This window comes from Mustela nivalis (genome assembly GCF_964662115.1).
Source record: "Mustela nivalis genome assembly, chromosome: 10".
In the NCBI taxonomy this organism is placed as follows: Eukaryota; Metazoa; Chordata; class Mammalia; order Carnivora; family Mustelidae; genus Mustela; species Mustela nivalis.
This window is the reverse complement of record NC_139029.1, coordinates 60,054,316-60,067,700: the sequence shown is the minus strand read 5'-3', so window position 1 is coordinate 60,067,700 and position 13,385 is coordinate 60,054,316. Positions and strand designations below refer to the sequence as shown.

Sequence of the window (13,385 nt, the reverse complement as noted above, 5' to 3'; positions counted from 1 at the left end):
TTTTTTTTTTTCCCAAAAGCCCATGAGGTTACTGTCAAAAACCATGTCATGTTTCATACTCATACTTCTTAGAAGGATTTCAGTTACTCTTTCTCTCTTACTTCAGGAATGTCATGTCTAACTTCCCTATGATGTGCATGTTCATATAATAGCTCAGCTGAATACCATTAGCCCTTTCTCTCCTAGAATTTAGGCATAGTATATTGTTATATGGTGGCAGACAGTTTTATTCCCATTTTCCTTAATGTTTTAATCCATAAATTTAAAGACCAGCTTACAAAACAGAGGACTTTATTTAAATGTTTTTCATAACTGACTTTTTAATATACTTTCATGTGAGAATTTGAATAGCAACAGATATACTATTAAAGAGACTTGATACACATTGTTTTAATTTAATTTGTTTTAAATCCAATAATCGTAATGAGATACAATGGATGGCTGAAGTGAAATATGAAAAATGAAATAAAATTCTTTCAAATGAGTTGGCTACATGTTCTCTGAATGAACATTTGGCTCAATATTTCCCTCTAGCAACTCACAGCTACAATTTAGTAAGTAACTGCTGTGATGTGCTGAGGACCACCTATTAAAGTCAACACTATCCTATTGGTAGACCTGAAATTTCTGTTACTACTTTGAAAGAAGTCTCCAAAAGTTACCTTCCAAATATACTTTTTGAGGAAAATGTAGTATCAGCTATTGCCACCTTACTTCAAAATGGTTTATTGTTGCTACCTGGCAAAAGGCCAAGAGAATGCAACAAAGAACAGTTGTGTTTTGTGTTAGGAGGGGAAATGGAATGATCAGGTAGTCCTGGATGGAGTATCAGAACAGGGACGAAGAGATGATAAGAGCAGGGCTTTAGGTTTCTGGTAGATCCTTGGTAACTAGGTGGGGTGTGGGGGTTAGATGGCTGGCCAAAAAGACAAGCAGTGAAAAATACAAGGAAGACGTATTTGCTTACTTTATAATTTAGAAGTTGGCACATGGGTATGATAACTTCTAGCATCTGGTCTAGTGTCTTCTATAAGTGAGAAAGAGTAGAGTGATAGCAAAATTATTAAGATGACCATTTTAGAATTTCCTATCTCCGTAAGTATTATTCTGCAGTCAGAAAATGTAAATGCTTTGGGTATTTGGCATGACATCCTTTTATTAATTTTGCATGGGTCATTTCAACAGAAACGCATGTATTTTTTAAATAACAAGAAACGCATTTGAAGCCTTTAAGAAACATATTGAACTTAGATTTATTGAAGTATGATGGCTAGTACAGCCAGATTTGCCAGGGAATTATAGATGAGAACTTATGAAATACTTCAAGAAGGTTATTTATGTTGAAATTTGTCCCAGACTACAAAGTCCTGCCTTGTTCTGTGATCCTGTTTTGCCAAAGGCAAAACAGTTTCTGAACGTAGGCAGGGAGGTATCCTGACCTATAATACAAATTGGTGTCTTTAGTAAAAGCCTTACCTTGAGCTAGAAAGTTATTTGATGACTAAATCTAGATATAGTAGCTTTAAAACGTGAGAATAATATAGGGGATAATAATCAGCTCACACTGTATTGTGATTGTGCTGCCGAATGCCCACATGAATACAAGAAACACAAGCCAAGGACACACATATTATGATGCTCTAGGGCAAAGTGATTTCTAAGAAGATGAAATACTGGTTTTTTATTCCATTATTTTTCTGCAAGTCCTAATATTTCAAATAAAAGTAGGCGGTGTGTGTGTTATATGAAAGATTGAGAGAGAGAGAGAGAAGGGGGAGGAGACCACTCTAAGATATGGAGATCTTATTTGTTTTCAACATTTCTGATGTTCAGTTTTCCTTACATATCAATGTGTCCATTAAACCGATAGCACTTATTTTCATCATGAAGAGCCATTATTAAATCATGGTGCATGTTACAGTCGATGGCACCATAGGATCGAGGAAATGGTTAATATGTAATAAGATCAATAGCTTCTAGATATTATCTATATCACATATATGGTTATATAGAATATCTCCTTCCTGGGCACTCTGGTTAAAATAACCATGTTTTCTAACCCTATTTCATAGCACCACACAGGAATTTCATGTTGGAGAAAAGGGCAACACTCAGCTCACACACAGAATCCAACCAAGGTGTATCAGACGTGTATACACTGGAGAAGAAAGAGGCAGCGAAGGAAGGTGAACTTCCCCAGCACCGGGATGCTGACACAACGGAAGAGAAAGGGGAGGCAGCAACGTGGGAAAAAGCAAGGGTTGATGAGGTTCCCTTGGGGGAGGGGAAGCCAACAGCAGAGCAGCCGGCATTAATAGAACAATTTGCAGAGGAAAGAGAGCTCCCTCAGAGCAGAGCGAGTGGGGCTGAGGCAGAAGCTGAAGGGGAAGAGGAGTTAAGCCCTAGAGGGATAGAAGCCACCAGAGCCTCTGGAGGTGTGAATGAAGATGAGGCTCTTGAAGAGGCAGCCTTGTTGCCAACAGTGCTGGAGACTGAGAAGGCAGCTGCTGAGGGGGAGTGGGGCTCCCAGAAAACAGTGCTTGCAAGTGACGCAGCTCTGGACTCAGAGCGTATGCAGGAGGCCGAAACCCTGAGGGAGGCAGAGGAGAGAGAGGCTGAGAGAGCGGAGGTCGTGAGCTCAGCAGGGTCTGGAAAGCCTGAGGTGGTGACTAGGGAAGAGCAAGCATCTGCAGACCTAGAGGACCTGGGAGCCGAGGGAGATGCTGCCTCTGAGAGAGAAGGTGGTTCAGCAGAGGCAATGCTTGGGGGAGAAGAACCAGCCGAAGACAGGAAGGCAGCCATTGGACCAGGGACAGTCTTGAGCTCCTCAACTTCGGAGAAGGCTGAGGCAGCCCGGATGGGGCTTTCGGAGACCACCCTGGAAGATACGGAAAGGGAGGAGGTTGGGACGGAGGCAGAATCTAATAAAGAAGATGACAGGAAAGAAATGCTACCCGGGGCATTAAGTGTAGCAGAAGAAAGGAAGAAAGCTGAGACGCCAGAATCCTCTCTGGAGGAAACTGAATCTGAGAGGGAAGAGGTGACAGGGGCAAATGCAGGGCAGGGTGAGCAAAAGTTTAAAGGGGAACGGCAGGAAACCTCGAAGGAAGTGAGATCTGAGGAAGAGACACAAGTCTCCCAGAATGAAATGGAGTGTGATGCGGAGGGTGAAGCCCCCATCACGGGGTTGGAGTTGACTGAAGACGTAGGGCTGCAAGACGTAGGGCCCTCACTAAGAGAGAGGGTGGAGACCATGTTTGAGGGGTCACCTGGATATGAGGGGTCACTGGAAAACACAAGTGCTCTGAGCAAAGAGGAAGGAGGGGAAAGACTGAGAGAACCTCAGGACCCAGAGCACAAAGGCAGAGCTGAGCTGCGCCCCAGGGAGAACGGGGCTCCCTCGGGGCAGGACCAAGGGCCAGGCCCTGAGGGGAAGGGTGTGTTAGAAGCTCCTGAAACTGAACCAGCAGGAAAGGAGCAAGCGCCGGAGGCAGAGATCACAGCCACGGGTGAGGCCCAGGAGCAGGCAGCCAAGGATCAAGATGGCCTCAAGGGACTGGAAGCTGGGGATGAAGAAGGGTCTTTGCAAAGGCAGCAAGGAGCAGGGGTCACAGCGATGACCCAAGATGTTTCTGAGGAAGATTCCATGATGGCACAAAAGCTGAGTGAAGAAGCTATGGATGAGGAGGCAGATAAAGAGTGCGCTCCGGAGACAGGAGTGAGGAGGCACGGGGACACAGAGGGGTCTGGGAGCTGGCAAGTTGGAGCCATGGTGGCTGAGGAAGTTCTCCACCAAGAAGACGACACTGCAGGAACGGCTGCAGAGCAGAGGGAGGTGTTGGCAGATTTGAAGACAGCTGAGGGGAAAACAGAGGCAAATAAAGCCTCCTCCCCGTCAGATGATGCTGGCAAGGAAACTTGGCACGAAGTGGAGGGGTTACTAGGGAAACCAGCAGCTGCTGAGAAGGTGGTGGCAGAGGAAAGAGCTCCGAGTAGGGGGGAGGTGCCGGGGACTTGGGTACCAGAGGCTGAGGAGGGGGCTCCACAAGAACCTTCAGACCCGGGAGGGAAGGCCCCACAGCTAGGGCAGGATCCAGAGGGCCGGGGAGTCGAAACCATGCAGCGGGCAGAGCCCGTGGGAGAGGAGGCTGGCCCGGGGAGCTGTGAAGATGGGCAGGAGTTGGGTGCAGCTCAAGAATTCAGCCCAGGAGTGTCCCGAGGGAGAGAATCAGAGCCTAGGAGAGACAGTCTACAGGGCCTGCAAACGCTCCCTGTAAAACCTGATGACACGGAAAGCCAAGGGAGCCAAGAGCTTACAGTGCAGAGAGAAAAAGAGAACGTGCAAATGCAGATGCCTCCTTGAACAACATGAAGGCCTAAGAGACTTTGGGGCAGAAGGTGAGTTTAAGCCCGCTCTGTTTGCAGGATTTAACAGATTCCCCACCTGAGAATCCCTCCCCTTGGGTCAAGCTCAAACCTTCATCTGTCCCTGCATACACCTGTACCCAGCAGTGTCAATTCTCAAGGCTATACTGCTTAGCCCCCAGCCCCTGAGGACAGGAGCTGGAGAAGACCAATGTGACGGCGCCAACGTGCACACAGGCACCCCCTTCTACCCCTTTTGTACCCCCGAGTCATGTTCTCTGCTCTGCAAGCACAGTTCTCTGAGGAGGTGAAACCCATGTCTCCTTTCCAGGGTCCTGGAGATGAATTAAAGAGAATGGGCCACAGGGACGCACCACAGACAAGAAGAATCAAACTCTATTCCCAAGTTCATTTCCCTTTGAGTGTTTAAAAGGATGGCTGTGATTACTTGCCTTTAAATGGGCCGTATGCCTTCATTTCTGCAGTTTTTGTGAAGTTTAATATACATAGAGCATAAATTATAAAATATGAAAAATATATACACATTATAAAAATATATGTAAAATATTGCAGATTGTAACTAAAGGCTAAAATTATTTTTAGCATTTCCTGTATTCCTGCTATTTCCCTGATACCGTCTTATTCTCAGTGCCTAGTTTCTACTATCCTGAGAGATTTTACACATCGTTCTGTCCTTTTTATTATTTTTCAGGATGTTTGAAAGATGTTTTCTGGAAGACTTAAGACTGGAGAAAGATTCACCCAAGCATCTCACTTTGACTTTGGATTTTTACCTCTTTTTTTTTTTTAATCATTTTGCTTGTCTAAGCCGGTTCCCAGTCCAGCATTGTTGGTCAGTAGCACAGAAAACACCTTAAAATTAACTGGATCCTTCTGTAGGACCCTCCTTAGGGGCCGCAGTTTCTAATGGAAGACTGTGAGGCTGTTCTGTATTCAACATAGCTAATGTGTCTCTATTCAAATCCAATTGATAGCTTTCAAATGTTTGACTTTTACCAAAGATCACCTGAAAGGCCCAGTCCTCACATCTGGGGTTTGTTTAAACTCCTTTTTATTTATAATCAAATATTAGTTCCGGTTTCATACATTAGAATTTTATTTAAAGTCTGTGGCTTGGGGCTTTAATGACTTGGTTTGTGAAAATGAGCTCTAAAGGTCCTTGGTGTACACTCAGTACTAAAAATTGCTCCAGCCCTGTAAATCCTTCCAGAAAGGGATTCCATGGCATGTTGATTTACTACACATATTTATTCATCTTATTTATGCTAGAAGAGTAAAGCGGCAATCTTATTTCAAAATGCCCTTTGGTTTTTGTTTGTTTGTTTGTTTGTGTTTCTGTAGTTTTGCTTTCTGAGGTAGACTTAACTGCTGGTAGCATTTTGTCCCTGGGGGCCTTATTTATAGGTCCATTCAAATGTAAATCAGAGTAGTAAATAATTAAGCTGACTGAAATGAGTAACAATAATTATAGCAGGTAAATATGGCACATCAGTACACACACCAACATTCTACACTCTGGATTCTTTGGGTGATGTCATTTGATGGAAAAGAAACTTGGATTAGATTAGTGTGCTGCTCACCTGCCCGAGTTCTGTTATTTCAAACCTGTGAACTAACCTTGCGGGGCATTGTAAATCAACAGTCAGAATCACTTTCTAAATTACCCCTTGATATTACTAGAAATAGTTGTGCATCCGTGTGCCTACTGGGGATTATGATTTCCTTGAAGACGCCTTTGTTCCTATACCAGTACCCTAAAAGGCACATATGTTTGGCCATATTTTCTCCCATGAGGAGATGAACAAAATCTCCTAAAGCAGCAATTCTCCAGCTGGACTACTCATTAGACTTGTGCGGAGCACTTCCGTGAATGATTCAACCCCTGGCCCCCTTCCCTGGAGATGTGGGTTTAATTACTTTTAGATGGGTGTAGGCATCAAGTGTTTTGTTTTGTTTTGTTTTGTTTTTTGTTTTTTGTTTTTTTAAATTCAGTTGATTCTACTCTACTACTGTTCTATTCTCCTACTACTATTATGTAGCTAAAATTGAGGGCTGGTGCCTTAAATCATACAATCTAGGCAGAATGCCCTACACTCTATGTCCCTAGGGAGCAGGCATGTTGTCTTTTTAGGTATGTTTCATTTTAATAAAGGAGCCCTTGATCCAAGATATAACCTGTGGTTCTCAAAAATGTGGTCCCTTGATGAAGATATCAGCATCACCTGGAACTGTTCCAAGAATACTAATTCCCACCCTCCTCTCACACCTATTAAATTGGAAACGCTGTGGCTGGGGCCTTGCAGTGGGTGTTTAATAAGCCCTCCAGGTAATTCTGATGGACTCTAAAGTCTGGAACTGCTATTGTGGACTCTGGGTTGTACTGAGGATTAATCTCAGGAGGAAAATGGACTGCAGAAGCATTGTGAACTTTCTCTGCCTCTTTCGTTTTCTGTGCCTCTGTTTTTCTCCTTTTCTCTAGGAAAGGGTACTCACTATAAAAGTGATGGATTCAACTTGAAGCTTATTTTTATTAGGACCATAATGATGTGTTTATGACATCTTCCAGCCCCACCCCCCACCAAGAATGAGTGCCTCTCACAGCGCACCACAGATCGCCATGGTCTGTTTTAGGATTAATGGGTAGGTTTCATCTACAGTATATCCGATTTCATTTATTACTGAGCTGCGTTACTGAGGAACTCTCCAGTATTTGTTTCCTAATCTCAACCTCAATGCTACAGAGCACTTTGAATACATAGCACCTTATAAGAAAGATTGTAAACTTGTTAATTCTATTGAAGAATGACTTTTGTACAATGTGCTAAATGGAAATTGCATTGAATTATTTTTATATTTAACACATTCGATCAAAACATTCTGTAACATAATCCTACAATCTGCATGTGGGTTTAAGTGTGAAATTCAGTGTTGTGATATTTCGATTAAATGAATTTCTTTCTCTGCAAATACTATGTTGATAAAACTATTTGTATGTTCAGCTGAACTGATTTTCCCCTCAGTTTCATTATTAAAAGCATAAAGAAACCATACATTTACAAATAAGACATGTGAATGATTCTTTAAAAATAAGACTAGACTTTGAGATTATCTTCTTTGTCCTTTCCTTATGAATTTAAACTCTATAAAGCAGAGAAAATTTGTCTCACAGGTTGTTTATATCGACTGTCTGAAAACCGTCTGCATTCATACATGTCTTTCCCATACATGGGGTAATGCCAGAGAGGAAAGTTACTACCATTTCCTAAACAAGTAAATACAAGCTCAATAAAGTTAAGTGGTTTGTCTAAAATCATGTTCAGTCTCAGGTCTTCAGACCCCAAACTCTGATGTTCTTCATCTCACACATTATCTTCTAGGAAGAGGTATCGTAAATACATAGCAAGATACTATATGTGCACTTCTAAATGTTTTCATTTGCGGGTGGGAGGAAGGAAAAGACTTGCAAAGAAAGGAAGGGAGGGTGAGTTTAAGAGGGACTTCAGGAGATTCCAGCTATATATTCCCTGTTCTCTTGTACCTCTTTCACCTGGCCACAGGTGTAAGGAAGGAAACTTCTTTTGAAAGATGCATTTAGGGGTGCCTGGGTGGCTCAGTTGGTTAAGCGTCTGCCTTCGGCTCAGGTCATGATACTGGGGTACTGGGACCAAGCCCGCATTTGGCTCCCTGCTCAGTGGGGAGCCTGCATCTCCCTTTCCCTCTGCTGCTCCCCCTGCTTGTGCTCTTGCTTTCTCTCTCTCTGTCAAATAAATAAATAAAATCTTTTTTTTTTTTTTAAAGAAAGGTGCATTGGGGTGGTTTAGAAGGGGAAATAACAGATCTCATTAATATATACTGTATCAGAAAGAAGGGAGTTATATTTACAGCTAATCAAAGAATAAGGTAAATTATTTAAATAATTCAAGAGAAAACTGGACAACCAAAGTAAAGGTAGGCAGAATTAGGCTATTTGAAATTTGTTTATTTATCTATCTATCTATCTATTTATTTATTTATTTATTTTAAAGATGTTATTTAGTTGAGAGGGAGAGAAAGAAAATAAGCAGGGAGAGGGAGAGAAGTACTCTCCACCAAACAAGGAGACTGATAAGGGGTTTGATCCCAGGACCCTGGGATCATGACCCGAGCCAAATGTAGATATTTAACCAACTGAGCTGCCCAAGTGCCCCTGTAAAAATCTTTTTAAGTTGAGCCTTTTCTGTGGCTTTATAAATTCTTGTGTTATAAATTTAAAGTTGAGTTCCATCATACTTCTAAATCAGTAATTTTGCCACAAATATTGCCCTTGGAAAATGATTGCTTGGGAGAAGAAAAGAAAGCCTTAGAGATTCATCTAATAAGTGAAATATTCCACCAGCTTCCAGGACAGCCCAGGAAAGGCCACTTCTGACCTTGGGCAATATTTCCTTCTAGTCCTCTATACGTACCTGATTGTGTCATTTAAAAAAATCTCCCTGTCAACATGGTCAGCAACAAGAGGTACAAAGGAACAGGGAATAAATATAGCTAGAATTCCTTCAAAGTCACTCTCAAGCTCACCGTTCTTTTTTTGTTCTTTGTTTTTTCCTTCCTCCTAATACCATGCCCTATGATAGGAAAACTATGACAGATAATATAAATTCTGTCAGATAAAATGCACATTCCTTTTGAGAATACACATTCCTTTTGAAATTCCAGAAGTTTTATCTTGTTTCATAATCTGTGCAACCCTTACAATACTTTGTGATGATGTGATGCCTCCATTTTTCATAGGGAAAATAGAGTACACAGAAGATTCCTGGGACAGAGAGTCTTGTGCCAAAGTCTATTTAAGAACAAGCTCTCTACCTCCTTTGTCAGATCCTTCCTGGTCTTTATTAAATATCTACTTACAACTAAGGTTGTGTTAAGGAAAAAAGTGTAGGAGAAATCTCATACTTGTTCAGAAGCTTGGTACTAAGGTGACGTAGAGATCTTCAAGCTGGTGTGGGTGTATCCCTGAGGGGAAATGAAGCTTTTCAAGGGATTCACTAGCAAGGCTACTTTGCAGGTGTTCAACTATCATATGCATTTATGTCATGAAATGGACCTGAAACTAGTTGCACTCAAGGTCCTCCCTTTTGCCAGTCTCTCTTTCTCTCTTAACAATAGGTGTCAACTCTTCATTTACCGACTTACTGTGTTTCCTCCGAGATGTCACACATGATGAACAATGTGAAATATGGTGTAGGTATGGAGCACAGGAATGACCTCGATGACTAGTTAACCAATCCTTCTGCAAGACAAGTGGTTTTCAATTCTTTGTTTTCAAGAAAACTAAAGGAGGACTTAATTGAGTTGTCAGCTGATAAGATAGTAAGATAATTTTTGGTATTTTATCAGTCTGTGCCTTTTGGTAAATCACAAGGAGGTCAGAGATGACAACTGCAGTACAGCACTTCAAACTTCAACACTTCAAACCACTTCTATTCCCATCGATTTATTTATGTGACACGCATAAATACTACCTTTGTACGTCATTACAAATAAAGCAAGATGGAATAGAACTGATGTTCAACACTCTCATTTAGCAGTAAATAATATTTGTTCATACATATACAAACTAATTAAAAATAGAAGTCACCCTCTTAAGAGATGCATTTATGCTCTTGCTTTTTACAGATAACGGTTATCAAAACTTATAATACATGTATGTCGTTTTGGCCAGATGCATATTACTCCTTGTTGTAATGATAGCTTCGTCCAGAAGAAATTTTATACATAGAAACTTATGTTCATAAGAAAACTTTAAATCAACAAAAAAACCAGACTCTTAACTGTGGAGAACAAACTGATGGTTACCAGAAGGGAGGTGGGGTAGGGGAATGGGAGAAATAGCTGACAGGATTAAGAGTAGACTTATAATGAGCACTGGGTAATGTATAGAGTTGTTGAATCACTATATTATATACCTGAAATTAATATAACACTGTGTGTTTATTATACTGAAAATTTTAGATGTTTAAATTTTATTTTTTATTAAAATTTTTAGAGATTGTATTTATTCATTTGACAGAGAGAGGGAGAGAGAGAGAGCAAGCACAAGCATGGGGAGAGGCAAAGGGAGAGGGAGAAGCAGGCTCCCCGCTGAGCAGGGAGCCTGATGCTAGGCTTGATCCCAGGACCCTGGGGGCATGACCTGAGCGGACGCTTAACCAGCTGAGACACCCAGGTGCCCCAAATTTTACTTTATATAACAATTTAGTTACAGACAAGTATGAAAAGGCAATTTAAAAAAAACTTTCAAACATACAAATACACTACAGTCAGATAAAAATCTGGGGCAAAGTGGAATGGAAATTAAAAAAATAACGTGAGATTTCCTAATGCTAAAGAAGAACTGTCATGTACTTTTGAAAATGGCTATCTTAGGTCAAGCTCCTTAAGAAACCTAGAACAGAGGTCTATATACAGAAAGTTTACTGGGACGTGTGGCCTTGGGAATATTACTATGGGAGAGTGAGGGAAACTAAATGGGTAGGGAGAGAAGATGGGCCTTGATGTCCTTACCCCTAAGTCTGTAGCCCATCACTTGGGGAGCTTGGGAGCAGCTCTTAGGGCAGAGGGGCCAGGTCTCTGACTTCCCACGGTGGGCCAGTCCCTGATGTTGGCTGTTTCCCCAGGAGAGAGCCTACCTAACCTTTGACTAGGTTGCTCTCTTCAGTCAAAAGCACCTCCCCTAAAGAGACTCAGACAAGAGCCCGCAGCAGAGCCCACCCCAGACGGCTGGGGAATCAATGCGTTGACTCCGAAGGGGGTAATATGTTGGCACCCCACAGGATCCAGTACATGGATAAAGCTAATATGAAGTAGTGATAACATTTTGATTTCTTTGGACACAGGAAAGAGACGGAACTGTTTTATCTTAAAACATTCCATTCTATAACATGCTACAAATTACATCTGTAACTACTATTTAAACTTACATGAAAATTTGTAGATGTCAATGAAAAAAATGCGTATGGGGGTTCTGACAGCTTTTTAATGCTTACTCGGTGTTATGTGAGCAAAAATATTTGAAAAGCACTGGTGTAATGGACCAGGTGAATAGCCCGTGGCTGCTGTTTCTCAAGCTGCAAGGCATGGCAGCTGTCATAAATGAGTTGCTAGAATGTTGATTAATGTATAAAGTTTGTTCTGGCTACATACTACTAAAGTGGTCGTCTGTCGGAAAAATAAATGAGTGGGTCATGCAGCTTGGGGTTGCTACAAGGAAAAAATAGAGTCCTAACACAGCATCTGGCTGTTTCCAGGGAAGGAAGAGAGCCCTTGGAGTGTGTCCAAGAACACAGGCAGTCAACAGTAGTACTCGAAGAGCAACTCCATGCTAGAGGGCAGGGGTCAGCAAAGTCTTTCTATAAATGGAGCAGATACCACACATTTTAGGTTTTATGGGACATAGAGTCACAACTAGTCAATCCTGCCACTTGAGGGCAAAAGCAGCCAAAGACAATATTTAAATGAGTGGGTTGTGTTCCAATAAAACTTAATTTACAGAAGAAAGGTGAAGTACCAGCTTTGGCCTGGGGTCTGTATTTTGTAACCTGTGCCAAAAAGCAATCAGGTAAGTAGTTCTGTAACTCTGTTGACTAATCCTCATTTCCTATATGCCACAGAAATGTTAGTTTTCAAAAATACTCCTTAATCTTAAAAGTTTGGAAAGGACTGGTGTGAGGAACAAATTGCCCTTTAATCCCTTTGGTGGAATGAATGATTACAATCTCTGTCTCTCTCTTTTTTCATAATTTTATTTATTTGAGAGACAGAGTGAAAGAGAGAGCACACGCAGGTGGAGGGGAAGAGGGAGAAGACTCCCCGCTGAGCAGGGAGCTACGTGGGACTTAATCCCAGGTCCCTGTGATCACGACTCGAGCCAAAGGCAGACGCTAAATCAATGAGCCAGCAAGGCGCGCTCTTTTTAAGACTATTATTAAATCTTAGCCAGGCTTTCAGGCCATCCATCGCCTCCTTCATCGTCTTCTCTGGTACATCTGTTAGGGTGCAAACATGAGATGCTGTGAAGAAGGAAAAAGGAGCTGGAGAGTTCTGACAGTCACACTTCATGTAACACGGGCTGACTGGTTCTGCAATAGAACGTCAGCTCCAGGAGAGATGAAACGTGCTCTGTTCTGGCACCCGTTCAATTCGCTGTGCCAAGAACATGGTCTGGCACACGGCACATGCTCAATAAATACCTGGTCGATGAATGACTACATGAATGAAAACAGGTGAAAATAATGTTGTTATAGGGGGTCCTGAAAATTTTTAAGTCCGCATTTAGTTGATGTTGATAAGATACAGGAAGTATCTGAATTTGTTGACTGAAGAGAAAATGACATTTCCATAAAACTTTGGAGGTGATAGGGACACTGGAGATTGAAGACTCTACCATTTCCTTTGTAGATACCAGGTTGAGAAAGCAGTGGCCCAGGAGGTCTGAGGATCGGGCTCCACGTGGGTTAGGGGACGAGACAGGATTAGAAATCTTGCTTTTGGTCTACAGCCTATTTCGCTTGACAGTGCTGCTGCTTGTCAGATTTTCTTTTTAGAGAAGCAAAAATCCTAATTTCTAATCAAATTCATTCTCTCACACTTGGTGGGTTGTTTTTGTTTCGTTCTTAGGATCGCTAACTTAGTTCTTGCTTTTGCAGACACTGAAATGCAAGTTTTCAGAGGCAGTGCAGGTGAAATATTTTGGTTGTTTGGATTATAGATGTCTCTAAGGTTTGCCATTACCTGTTTGTAACCCCTACTGACAATGCAAGTGTTTATAGTTAGAGACAGCAGAAATCCCACATACTAGTTTTCTTAATACACACCCCCCCCCACAACACACACACAGGTCGTGAATTAATTTAAAGAAAGTCTCTGAGAATGAACACTCTCCCCACTGAACTAGTCATAATGTTAGTGGCTGCCTACTTAGCACAGAATTCCACAGTAGAATTCAGCAAATTACCACC

General features: G+C 41.8%; 1 protein-coding gene across 3 annotated transcripts in view; it reads left to right on the top strand.

Moving 5' to 3' along the window:
- Positions 1-7,446, top strand: part of ERICH3 (glutamate rich 3) — a 93,890-nt gene extending 86,444 nt beyond the window's left edge. For all 3 annotated transcript variants that reach the window (XM_082688131.1, XM_082688132.1, XM_082688133.1), the window contains 2 exons: positions 2,073-4,398; positions 5,078-7,446. In XM_082688131.1, coding sequence (XP_082544257.1) covers positions 2,073-4,363 — 2,291 coding nt within the window. In that variant the 3' untranslated portion in view covers positions 4,364-4,398; positions 5,078-7,446. The remainder of the gene's footprint in view (positions 1-2,072; positions 4,399-5,077) is intronic.
- Positions 7,447-13,385: the final 5,939 nt, after the last annotated feature.